This window comes from Chrysochloris asiatica, unplaced genomic scaffold (genome assembly GCF_000296735.1).
Source record: "Chrysochloris asiatica unplaced genomic scaffold, ChrAsi1.0 scaffold00027, whole genome shotgun sequence".
NCBI lineage: Eukaryota > Metazoa > Chordata > Mammalia > Afrosoricida > Chrysochloridae > Chrysochloris > Chrysochloris asiatica.
Window position 1 is genome coordinate 16,401,166 of NW_006408545.1, and position 13,249 is coordinate 16,414,414.

Below are 13,249 nucleotides of genomic sequence, written 5' to 3' on the forward strand. Positions count from 1 at the left end.
GTGTGTCAGAAGCCGACTCCATGGCAGCTACCAACAGAAGTGCATTGCAATTTGTGACACCTGTAATTGAACACTGATGCACTTAGTTTAGTAAAACATCCAAATGTAAAGGCCTCACTAGAGAACTGTCTCTAATTATTTAAACTGGCGTTTGTTTTGTTTTTTAATTCAATTCATTCTGGCCTTAATAGTACGTAACTGCTATATTAACTTATGCTATATTTGGGAAATGTCAACAGAAATAACAAAATAGATGAACTAGAAGCTACAAAGCCAAATATATGTCTTAAAAACTAAGTAAGTTCATGATTAGATATGAGAGACATTTCATCTTGGTGTAGATTCTAAGGCAGCATCCTGAGTTTCCATAAAAACAAAACCTTCTGTATCAAAAGAAGAGATCTCAATAAGAGGATCAGAGTCCTCTATTTCCAAGTGCAGTGATTTCCCCTGTTCATAACTCAGGTCTGAGTTCTCTTTCATTTGAATCTCTTGCTCCTTCAACTCCAAAGGTTTATCTGAGGCTGGAGCTACAACTTCTTCATCTTCATTATCATGTAGAAAGCTACAAATCATGTTGGGTCTACTGGAGGAATCAGTATCATTGATTTGCAGCCACTCCACGCCACCTAATTCAAGAGGACACACACACACACACACACACCCCAAAAAAAACATGAAAAGGAATTTTAGTTAAGTGTAGTTTTCTTTAAATTTTCATTCTATAAATACATGTCAAAGTAAAACTCCATCATATACAAAGAAGTGTGGTGCTTTAAGCTACTAACAAATTATTTATGCCATTTCCATCTTCCATGGAGACCTTGAGATGCCTAGAGGATGGTGGTGGTGGCTGTGTGCCATGGAGTCGGTTCCGACCCATAGCGAAGCTGTACAGGGTTTCCGAGGCTATAAATCTTTATAGGAACAGAATGCCTCATCTTTCTCCTGAGGAACAGCTGGTAGTTTCGAACTGCTGACCTTAAGGTTCACAGGCCAATTTGTAACCACTACGCTACCAGAGCTGAGGGCAGACTTCATCAAAAAAAATCACTAAAAGTTATCACCTTCAGTTATTATTCCAAGACATTTTTTTAGTTCAATTATCATCTCATTCTAAGAAATAATTTGAGCTCTCACTGCTATCTCACTGAGAAAACTTTGTCACATCCCTGTAACATTTTCCTTACCTACTCAAAGGAGCTCTGGTAGCATAGTGGTTACGAACTGGCAGCCGCAAGGTCAGCAGTTTGAAACTACCAGCTGTTCTGTGGGAGAAAGATGAGGCTTTCTGCTCCTGTAAAGATTTACAGCCTCGGAAACCTGTATAGGGTTGCTATGAGTCGGAACTGACTCCACAGCACATAACAACAACAATAACTCAATTTTCATAATAAGATGGTTCATACTACTCTAGTTTTCCAATTCAGGACCCTCATGTCATTTTGAGTTAGAATATCTACTTACGAAATCATCTACTTCTCAAAAAAAACACTTGAAAAAATTTTTGTTCCTGTAATCACTGTCAGTCTTAACCTTTCAATGAGCCTCCCAGAATTGCTCTAAGAATGTTACTCAAATTTCATCTTTATTACTCTATTAGTCAAACATTTGTAATGGATTCTCCCTGACTTTTATAGCAAGCTCAGGCTGTTTACTCTCATCTTCAACACTCCACTAGACAGCTCTAAGATACTCCTATTTTGCCACCCTGCTCACTCCTCTATTTGTTCCTACTCCCTACCATAAGCTAATTTCTCTTAAGCTATTTACTGAAATTTCTTCACAGCATAGTCTTTTATGTGCTATTCCTATAATCTCCCTCTATGACCTTTTTCTCTCCAAGTTACCTTCAACTGTTGACTTCCATATTTTTTTCTTACAGTAACACTGTTTTGTCACTTCGGTTCAAAATCTTAAAGCCATACTTAATGGCACATAATGAATACTTAAGAATGAAATGGGTGGAGTCACATTCACCCATGTCTGTTTCAATATGATTTTTCCTAGAACAAGAGCCTCATCTTTTGTCTTTGTCTTTATTTTGTTATGTATCAAGCATAGTGTCACATTTGCTGGCCACCCTCCAAGATGGTCCCCAGGGATACTCCTGGTATTTATTATGTCCTGTGTGTCCCCAAGGAACCCTGGTGACAGTCTGCTAAAGTGCTCAGCTGCTAACCTAAATATCCAGTTTGAATCCACCAAATGCTCAGTAAGAGAAAGATATGACAATCTTCCAGAAAAAGTTACAGCCTTAGAACTATATGGGTCATTTCTATTCTGTCCTGTAGAGTCACAGTGAGTTGGAAGTGACTCCATTGCATCGGGTGGTTTCGCTTTTTATGGGAATTTGTGTGTGTGTGTGTGTGTGTGTGTGTGTGAGAGAGAGAGAGAGAGAGAGACAGAGAGACAGAGAGAAAGTAGTTCCTTCCCATACTAGAGAGGATAACACAGTGTGACTTCCACAGCTAGTTCCTAAGACACTACATTCACAGATCACTAGTTCTGGGAGCAGCTAGCTACTATGCTCAAGCAGTCCTGTGGGGGAGGTTCATGTGGAGAGAAAAAAATTCTTGTGCTAGCAGCTAGCACAAGCTTGCCAGCCACGTTACATTCCAAACTTCCAATCTTAGCCTTCAGATGACCGAAGCCCCAGCTAACATTGACTGTAAACTCTACAGATTCTGAGCCAAAACCATCCAGCTAAATTGCTTCCAAATTCCAGACTCATAGAAAATATGTAAGGTAAGAGTTTTTGTTGTTTTAAGCCTTTAAGTTTAGGGGCTATTGGTTATTCAATAATAGATTACTAGTATAACCTTGAATAGTTAGTTACTAACTTAGTTCATTCTAGAATTTCAAGTATTCCCTTCTTCCTATTATTTTTTCAGGGTACCAAAATAGGTGGTAGTTTTGGGATATAAAAAAGCAAAAGTTTGCTCATTGTGTGTTGTTGGTGTAACTAAGTTCTGTATGATTAATGTACCTTTAAATGTCTATTCTTTGCTTAAAATACAACTATCAAGTCATGAACAACACTTATCACTATAGTCCTATTTACCAGAGCTTCAAGTGTCATCGAGCAGTAAGCTTTCAAGCCATCAAATCATTATTTATTAAGCTCTGTAAACATGTGCCTGCCATGGGTGCAAGAAGCATTGGTGTAAAATTGTTCTCTAGTCTCTAGTCTGTGATATCCAGCAACTGCAGAAAACTAAGTAAGATGCTAATTGAGAACTAAACTTAGGACTAGCAACTGTGACCCTAGAGTATTCCCGACATAGAAAGCTAGCTTCTTCCAATGGTAAGATTTTTAAAGAAGATTGCAGCACCTGCCAAAAGTTCCTAGAGGATTCCCTGGGATTATACCTTGGAAATTCAGTACGGTTGTTGCATTATTTTCTCCACTTATAAGGAAGCTTTTCTAAAAAATACTGCTAAGTTCCCTGAGGGTTGGAAATCAGAGTATGCTTTTTAGCAAATTCCTTAGAGCTGTTTCTAATGCAAACATCAGGAATCCTGGTACAGCACTGTACGGTAAGGACTGGTCTGCTAACCACAAAGTTGGAAGTTCAAATGCACTAGCTGCTTCTTAGAAACCATGTACAGGGTCACTATGAGTTGGAACCAACTTGACATCATTTAACAACAACAATGCAAACACTTTAGAAATTTCCAACATGTCCCCAATGCCCTTTAAATCTATGCTTGATATTTTTTAGAGTACCCTCAATTTTAATACAGTAAACATATTACATATAATTAATACCATTAATAACAAGGAGTGTTGGCCAGCTGGTCAGAAGTGGGGAGGTATGCGTGAACTCCCAAACTTGCAGCAATTCTTGGATAGCTAGCTCACCAGAACTCAACCAGATGAAGATAAAGATGTTTGATACTGTAGTTGTTGTTGTTAAGTGCCATGGAGTAGGTTCCAACTCATGGCGACCCTGTATAGGGTTTCCAAGAAACAGCTGGTGAGCTTGAACCGCCGACCTTGCAGTTCAAATGGCTTTGCAGTCTGGCGCATTAACCCACAGCGCCACACCAGGACTCCCTTGATACTGTAAAGCGCCACATTATAGCCCTCCATTTTGATAGCCAGTGTCTAGATTGCCCATCCCTATCAACCCAGTGCACTGAGGAAACAAGCTTGTTCCTTGATATGAAGAATCCTTCCATTCCAGTTGGAATTTTGAGCAACTGCATCCCTAAAAAACATCCAGTTCATCGAATTGTTGGTTCCAACTCATAGCAACCCTACGTAGGGTTTCCAAGCAGCAGCTGCTTAATTTGAACCACTGACCTTGTGGTTATACTTGCTTACAGTTATCAAGCAAGTGTGAATTGCTACAATGGGTTGACAGGGATGGGCAATCTAGACACTGGCTATCAAAATGGAGGGCTATAATGTGGTGCTGTGGGATATAGCACTGGACCGCAAGGTCAGTTTGAACCACAAGGTCGGTGGTTCAAATTCAGCAGCTGCTGCTTGGAAACGCTACATAGGGTTGCTATGAGTCGGAACCCACTCCACAGCACTTAAAAACAACATAAAACAAACAAACAAACAAACAAAACCCATAAAGGCACGAAGTGGCTGGCCTACAAGCTTTCACGAGTGTGCTTAGCTTCAGAACAAGGCGGGTAAGGTGGCATCCCCACTGAATAGTTTTCCTCTTCACCAGACTGATCTGGTTAAAGAGGATGGGAGGTGATGCTGATAGGATTTTTTGATTCAATTGTGAGTAACCGTTGCAGGATTAATTACAATTGTCACAACTAGAAGATATATAACTAAAAGAGGGGAACAGTTATTCTTCCACTTCAGGAACAGAGGATTCCAGGACCATTAAAAAGGAAGAGCATGAGTGGAGCATGAGATCCTACCTAGAAAAGTGGCAAAAGCAGAGAAGGTGGCAGAGGTGATGGCATAGACAGAGCAGCTGTGGGCTGTGTGCCTACGGGAAGGAAGCTGGCTTGCAGAATATACCCTTAGGATATTTAAATGAATACATATTTTTTGTTTTGTATGTGTACATCAAATACTTTTGCTTTGTTCATTTGTAATATAAGATGTAAAAGAGAAGCCACAGGGAGGAAGTACGAAATCTGTTGTTGCAGGGAAGGGATTGTAATCATTAAGGTGAAACAAAGTGTATAATTTGCTGGTAAAAATAAAATAAAGAAGAACAGGGAGTGTCTTGATAGCAAGGTGTCACTTTCAAACCCCATGCTCAATCACCTATTTTTAGAGAATTAAATGAACTAACCTATGGTTTCTTCTCCTTCTTTCTTTTCTGTCAGAAGAGTTCTTGTCATGCTGAGTTTCTTCATTGTATGACATTTGTATTTTAGCACTGTTTTATTGTTGCCTTCTGCATCCACTAGAACATAAAATGAACTCAATTATTATACTCATTTGATGTCACCAAATAAAAGAATCATGTTAGGAAGTTGGACTAAACTATTTCCTTTCAAGATACTGTAATTTAAGGTTTAATTCATCCCTTCTGCGCTAAGCACAGAAAAATGACAGAAAAGATGCACAACAATTGAAGGTACAACCAGACTCAAAAACAACAAGACTACGAATGAGATTAAAGGCATGGGGGCCTACTAGGCTGCATACAGTCTTGAAAAAGTACTCTGACCCTTCAGAGTAACGAGATCTAAACTTTTTTATCACTCAAAATGAAGAACCAGAGCCAAAATCACTATTTGAAACCAGACTGGGGTGAGAACATCCCTGCTCATGAAAGGAAGCTGCAAAATAAAACACTACTGCTTCGAAGTAAGCTTTACAGAAAACCAGGGAGAAGGAGGCCCTGAACCAAGGATGCGAAGCACTGAAAACTTCTATACACTGCTGTGAGTGTAATCTGAGGCTACATTTAAAAAGCAACCTGTTGGCATCTATTAGAATAACCACATGAAATTATCATTGTCCAATTAAAATGGTCATTTCAAATGGCTCAACTGAATTGTAGGGCTGCAGACAAATTCATTAGTCTAGCAATTCCACTTCTGAGTTTATGCCTTACAGACCTTTTTACATATGCACTAGGGTACACATTCAAGATTCATAATGGTATTATTATTCCTTTTTTTTCATCTTAGTGGAAACACACACCAAAACAACCACCAACACAACAACTTCCACCTTTACAACTCAGTGACATTCATTAGATTTTGTCATGTCGTACCACTGTTACCACTACCCTTATCCATACTTAACACTTCTCAATCTAAAAGAACTGAAGAAAAAATTTAAGGCTCAAGTTGAAATACTGAAGGACTCTATGAACAAAATTCTTCTACGGTCTTCCTTATTCATGCTTTTGAGTTACGGTGTTGGAGGAGAATATTGAAATTGCCATGGGCTGCCAAAAGAACCAACAGATCTGTGTTGGAAGAAGTGCAGCCAGAGTGCTCCTTGGAGACCAGGATGGCCAAACGTCATCTCTCATGTCAGGAGGGATACAGACATACTGGAGAAGGATATCATGTTTAGTGGGGTGGAGGGTCAGAGAAAAAGGGGAAGACTCCCCAGCGAGATGAATTGGCAAAGTGACAGCATCAATGGGCTCAAGTGAGCCAACAATTGTGATGTTGGCCCAGGATCGGGCAGTGTTCTGTTCTGTTGTGCCATAGGGTCGCTATGAGTCAGTACCGACTCGATGGCACGTAACAACAACAATGGACAAAATACTGAATAATGTTGTCTATAAGTGCTGTAGGGTCGGTTCCAACTACTAGCAACCCCTATATAGGGTTTCCAAGGCTATAAATTTTTATAGGAGCAGAATGCTTCATCTTTCTCTAGCAGAGTGGCTGGTGGGCTCAAACCACTGACTTTGTGGTTCACAGTCCAGTGTTTATCCTCTAGAGCCACCGTAGAACTTCCAGAGCAAGATGGCAGAGTAGGCTGATTACTGAGCAGGCCCTTAACAACAAAGATGTGGAGACAGAGTGAAACAGTTATAGATTATGATCTTGGAACCCTGAGATTCAGAGAACAGGACAGAGAAGTAGGTTGACTGCTGACTGGAATCGGAAGTGGAATAGAAACAGAGAGCAAAGAAAAACGGGTGAAGCGGAGATTGGCCTGGAGTGGCATGGCTATCTAGAGCTTTTGCAAGTGGCTGTTGACAAGGCCTGCAGGCACAGGAAGCGACTGAAGGTTGTCAGTAAGATGGTGTACTTCTCCCTTGTTTCCTGCCCTCATGGTGGCTGCAGGCATAACTAGTCCCCATCCTCGCCAACCCAGAAGCCAAGATCACCCTCTCCCGTGCAGCCTTTGCTCTGCCTCAGGTCAGGTGCCAGGCATAGCAGCCCTGCTTATGGAGACACTAGAACCTGCTCTGAACTACCCAACACCAACAGTGAGCAGAAAATCACGTTCTTACTTCCCGCCTGTACCATGTCCACCAGAAGACAGGTGGAGAGTGCCTAAGAACACAACAATATGATCATCAATTAAATTTCAATACGATACCACACATCTCTTAGAAAAAAATAACTTCAGCTTATACAAAGAAAAAATACAGTGCCTCAAACCAAAATACAGAGACAGAAAATACAATAACAGAAATGATTATTGGACTATCTAACAAGGAATTCAAAAGAATGCTATTTAGGCACCCTTCAATGTATTGAGACAATCAAGAAAACTGCAGATGAAATCAAGGGATACAGATAAAACTATTGACGAATTCAGGAAACAACTGATAAAATAAATGAAAAAATGGAAACCATGCAAAACAGCAATTAAAAGCCAGAAGAGTAACACTAAGATTTCACAAATAAACAATACACTGAAAAGGCAAAGAAACAGAACTGAATTAATAGAAGGCCGAATTACTGCACTTGATGAAAAAAAATCTCTCAATATTCATCTGCTAGAAAAACAATCAGAAAAAAGAACAATAACAAAAAAAAAAAAAAAAAAAATCAAAGAAAGTCCAAGATCTATGTGGGAAAATATCAATAATAATTGATAAGTGACTAAAAATCTAGACCAGGAAAAGGCCAAACCCATAGATAAAATTGTCATGAACGACGAGAAAAATAGCCATTCAAGAAATTGAACAAATGCCAAACAGGATAAACCCCAAAAGAAAAACACTGAGACATACTACAAATCAAATTTTTCAAAACCAAAGACTAAGAATAAAAATCACAAGAACAGTTCAGAAAATTTTTTTAAAGTTAACCTAAAGGAGCTCTAAGGAGCTCTGGTAGCATAGCGTTATGAGTCATTTCTCAATAGAAAACTAATTTAGTCTCATTAATTCTCCTTTAGTGGTGGTGGTGTGTCATGGAGTCAGTTCTGATTCACAGTGACCCTGCAAAGGGCTTCCGAGGCTATAAATCTTTATGGGAACAGAAAGCCTCATCTTTTTCTCGAGGAACAGCTTGTAGTTTTGAACTGCTGACCCTGAGGTTAGCAGCCTGACTTGTAACCACTATGTAGTGTGGCTTGGAGTCGGAACCGACTCCAAGGCACATAACTACCAATATATCTGGAATATTTTAGATGTATAATCTGAATCAAGACTGGTAAAATGTTAGGATTTGTTACAGCAACATGATAGTTGTTTGGGATGTTTAACTATGTCTGAAATGCTGTTGTTGTTAAGTGCCGTGGAGTCAGTTCCGACCTATAGTGACCCTGTATAGGGTCTCCAAGAAGCAGCTTGTGAACTTGAACCACGGACCCTGCAGTTCAAACCGACTTTGCAGTCCAGTGGATCTGAAATACTTCCTAGTAAAAAAATTGAGTTAGTATAGCAACCACTTACCATGCTCCTCTACATCTTCTTCAAATATAACACAGGTCCCAAGAGTGTCTGAAGAAAAATGAGAAGGCAATTTGTTCAGAAACAAACCAGAGCTACCTTTTATAACTGAATTTAAACATTTAAACACACAAGATAGCATCTCATCTATTTGATAACAGCCTACCTTCATATTCCCCAGCAAAGACATAGTTGTCCACTTGCATAATAGGCCTCTCAGTGTCAATGCCCTACAATATAGAAACATAAACTCATCTTCAGAAAGATCCATGGACATAACACCATCTCATAGCAAAGAGACTGTTTCTAATACTGCGGAACCTCTAGGCTTCTTATACCCACATGATAAACTAAAAGTGCCCTGACCACAGCAGCTACTGAAGACCACTTCATTCATACTCAAGTAGCAAAGTCTATTTCAATCAACATCCACTTCAAGTTACAGGTAATAAAGGAAGTTTGGTGAAAGTTGTCAACAATAGCCCAAAGATTTTAAAGTGATAAACTGGCAACTCACATAGGATAGTAAGGAAACGGAATGAGAAAGGCCTTTGAAGTCTTAGGTATGGATACTTCCCTCCCTTTTCCATGTACATACCTGATTCTCCTCTCTTCACTGTGTGTGTCTTTCCCACTAATTTTCTAAAACGGTATTATTATTTTTTTAAATAAGCCACATTATTACTTATCACAATGTACTAAAACGGTACCTCCTCTGATCTTTTCTCTCCAGGTACACATTCATTCACTCAAGCAGAATTAGGCATTCTCCTATCTGTTCCCAAAGCCCTTCTGCACTTCTATGATACACAGTGCTTTGTAATGTGCAATCAGCTTTGAGGAATAGGTATTCCGTTACGAGTTCTTCTTCATTAAACGGAAGAAAATCTACAATTCCATTCTGGAAGACTCACCAAAATCTTGCAGTTATTTTCACATTTTGAGAGAAAGTCTGAATCAATAATTCCTGACAATTCCACAAGTACCAACTGCTCCTGGTGGAAGAAAGAGGAGTTAGCATACACGAGTGTTCGGGAAGAGGTAACAGAGAAGCCCCAAATCCCACTTGCAATGTTCGAACCGTTGTGAAAACGACGTCTTGCTTTCAAGGAGAGTAACCAGCGCCATTTCTCAAAGTAATTTTCCTGGAGCCCCTGTATTCTAACTACGGTTTGGTCCTGAGGGTTGAGGCCCGACCCTCTCAGGCTCCGAGCGCCCAGGGGCTTCCCTTCAGCCAGCAGCCTCCGGATTCCCTGCCCCAAACACAGCCCACAAAGTCATCACAACAAACGCCGCTCAAGGTTTTGTGGTACACTCACTTCTTCCTCTTCCCACTCTTCGCGCCTCCGATCCTCGGTCGCCGCCATGATCCCACCGCTTCTGTGCCTCCCACTCTAATCCCGCCCTCTCACTGCCTCCATCTTGAGTACTGGCAACAGCTCTTTCTCTTCCCGCCCACAATCCTGCCAGAACGTGTCATGACCAAGTCTCGCGATAAGGTGGTTCCCGGCACAGAGAGTCCTGGCCCTGCCCACTTTGGAGACTTGCTCTGGGATGCTAGGGCCGGAACTTGTGTATTTTTGTTTGTGTGCACTAGAGGGACTAACCTGGTGACCTCAGGCCCTTCTGACCTTCTCTTACTGCCCCAGGATAAAGGATAATCAAGCTCCCCATTAGCCCAAAGTTGATCCTTATGAGACTCAGCTTAGCTATGCCTCCACCCTTCAACCTGAACACCAACCATCCTTCCCACTACACTCTATTTCTCAGGTGGCTTAGATAATTCATTGCACTAGACACACATAATTATGGAGCTTAATAATGAAGCTAACATGCTACAAGTCAGCACCAGAAATGTTCAAGATCATTCTTTGGGGAGGACAGCTTCTCTGCTATTCCCCCAGTCATGTTTCTCTTAGGCCCTTGGCTTGACCTCATCCTTGCTCAGGCAGTATTACAAAGCTCTTCTGGGTTTGCTGATAAATATTCAGAGGGCACTCTACTGCTGTATGCCTCAATTTGAAGACTTGACTCTAGCTCCGTGCCAAGTTGGTGAACTAGCTCTTATCCATTAAGTGTCTGGAAATACCCCATACCACAAGCCAACTTCCTGCCTGAAGGCACTCAACTTTCTCTGTGTGTGGGGTAGCCCCCCACCCTTCTGTCTTGAGCTCTGGCTCTTGGGTCTGCAGTTGCTGCTTTTTTGCTATTCCTGTGGTGTCACAACTTTCTATCCCAGGTTATCCTGCTGAGTGAGGTTTGCAGTGTTCTTAGTGGAATTGGACAGTCTAAAGAAGAAACACGGAGCCAAAAGAAGCTAAGACATGAACATGCAGTGCAGTGTTCAGCCTCGATCCAGAGAGAGATTCTCGCCTCTCTTTACACTTGTTAGATGCCATCAAGTCGGTAGTGACCTTGTGCACAGCAGAACGAAACACTGCCCGATCCTGGGCCAGCCTCACTATTGTTGCCACTTGGCCAATTCATCTCGCTGGGTGTCTTCCTCTTTTTCTCTGACCCTCTATCTTACCAAACATGATATCCTTCTCCAGCGACTGGCCCCTCCTGACAATATGTTCAAAGTATGAGAAACAAAGTTTGGCCATCCTGGCCTCCAAGGAACACTCTGATAGTTGCTCTTCTTCCAAAACGGATTGATTAGTTCTTTTGGCAGCCCATGGTACTTTCAATATTCTCCTCCAACACCATAACTCAAAACCATCAATTCTTCTACGGTCTTCTTTAGTCACTGTCCAGCTTTCACATGCATATGAGGTTATTGAAAATACCATGGCTTGGGTCAGGCGTACCTTAGTCTTCAAGCTGACATCTTTGCTCTTCAACACTTTAAAAAGGTCTTTACACTGGCTTACACAAAAAAGGCATGCTGCCAGCATTACATTACCAGTTACATAAGCATTATGAGTTATGATTACATAAGCTGTCATGGTACCAAACAGGACCACTGACTCATTAGGGTGGCCCGTCTGGCGGAAACAGGCTAGGAAGGCTGACCAACTCCATTGTCCCCACACTCCATCCCTTTCAGGGTTTCTCACCTCACAATCTACAAGACAGGAATCTTCTGTGAGTGAGCCTATGTGAGGAGTGAGGAGCACTGTATCCACAAACCACAACAACAATATAAACTACAGCAACATATTAGGAAGAAGCCTGCAATCCCTATTATTATTGCCAAGGCTGTGCACCAGCCACTAGTCAAGGATGCCCACCATTCCTGTAGGGATTACCTGTTAATTGTTCAATGGCTTGGCTTTCCTTCTGCAAGGCCCTCAAGTCCTGACTCACACTGTGATGTTCATCTGTAATGTACACACAGCATGCTGATCCAATCAGGGCACAAATACTTCCTTGTGATGTGGTTAGACTATCTAAGGCCATGTAATTCTGCAATTCCACTTTCCTCATCTGATACACTTCATTATTGATCATGGTAACCTGAACGGGAAAAATTACATGTTGAAGCTCTGGAATGAGAGATGTGTAGCAAGCCCTATCAGAAACATTATGCATGAGATTGGATTATAGCAGGACTGTGGAGAGCCATCTTTGCTTGAGGTGCTGCCATCTTTGATTAGGACACAGACATTTTTTTTTAGTGTGAATTATGTGATAGTTTACATGGGAGAACATTAGTTTTGCATTCATCCTATCATATATTGTTTCATTGCCATGGTTACAGTCCCCTCCATGCATCATCACCCAAACAAAGGGTATACACTACAAGCTTCACCCACTCCCCCCCCCCTCCGCCCCGGTCGTCAGCACACAGCCCCTCTCTCTCTCTGTGTCTAAAGTCCCCAGCTGTTCCATCTCTCCACGTCATCGTCTCTGCCTCCATCTCAGGCATCACTGCTTCTCTGGGTAGGGACACAGGCATTTTTGAAGTCCTACTTTAATATTTTGCAATTTTGCCTTCACTTTGAAATGATTGAACTAACCTATGCTGCTATTGTTAAGTGTTATCGAGTCAGTTCTGACTCATTGTGACCCTGTGTAAGGTTTCCAAGGAGCAGCTGGTGGGGTTGAACCACTGACCTTGTGGTTAGAAATCCAGTGCTTAGCTAACACCACCATACTGGGATTCCAACCCACAATCACAACAAATTCATGATCACAATCACCTACACTTACTGCATGTACAGCTTTTAATCACTGAAAAGGCTTCCAGCTTTTTCATGCACTAAAGTAATGGCCTGGTATGGCACTGAAGGATAAGCACTGAATTGATGGTTCAAACCTACCAACCATTCCTTGGTAACCCTATACAGGGTCACTTTGAGTTGGAACTGACTCAGCAGCACTTAACAACAACTACAAAAACAAGAGCCGTATGCAACTGTTTCAACTGACTTACAAGTTCATAAAGACACAGTTAGGAATATATCTCCGTTGTAACCCTGGGACTACCTGTTCCAGTCCTT

General features: G+C 41.3%; 1 protein-coding gene across 1 annotated transcript; it reads right to left on the bottom strand.

The window, feature by feature from the left end:
• Positions 1–262: 262 nt before the first annotated feature.
• On the bottom strand, positions 263–10,171 carry GTF3C6 (general transcription factor IIIC, polypeptide 6, alpha 35kDa). The gene is made up of 6 exons (XM_006839986.1): positions 10,124–10,171; positions 9,719–9,799; positions 8,971–9,034; positions 8,808–8,855; positions 5,277–5,390; positions 263–629 (listed from the first exon to the last, which is right to left on the bottom strand). Exons 1-6 carry the CDS (start codon positions 10,169–10,171, stop codon positions 328–330), a joined length of 657 nt encoding a protein of 218 aa, XP_006840049.1. The 3' UTR covers positions 263–327.
• Between the last annotated feature and the right edge of the window lie 3,078 nt (positions 10,172–13,249).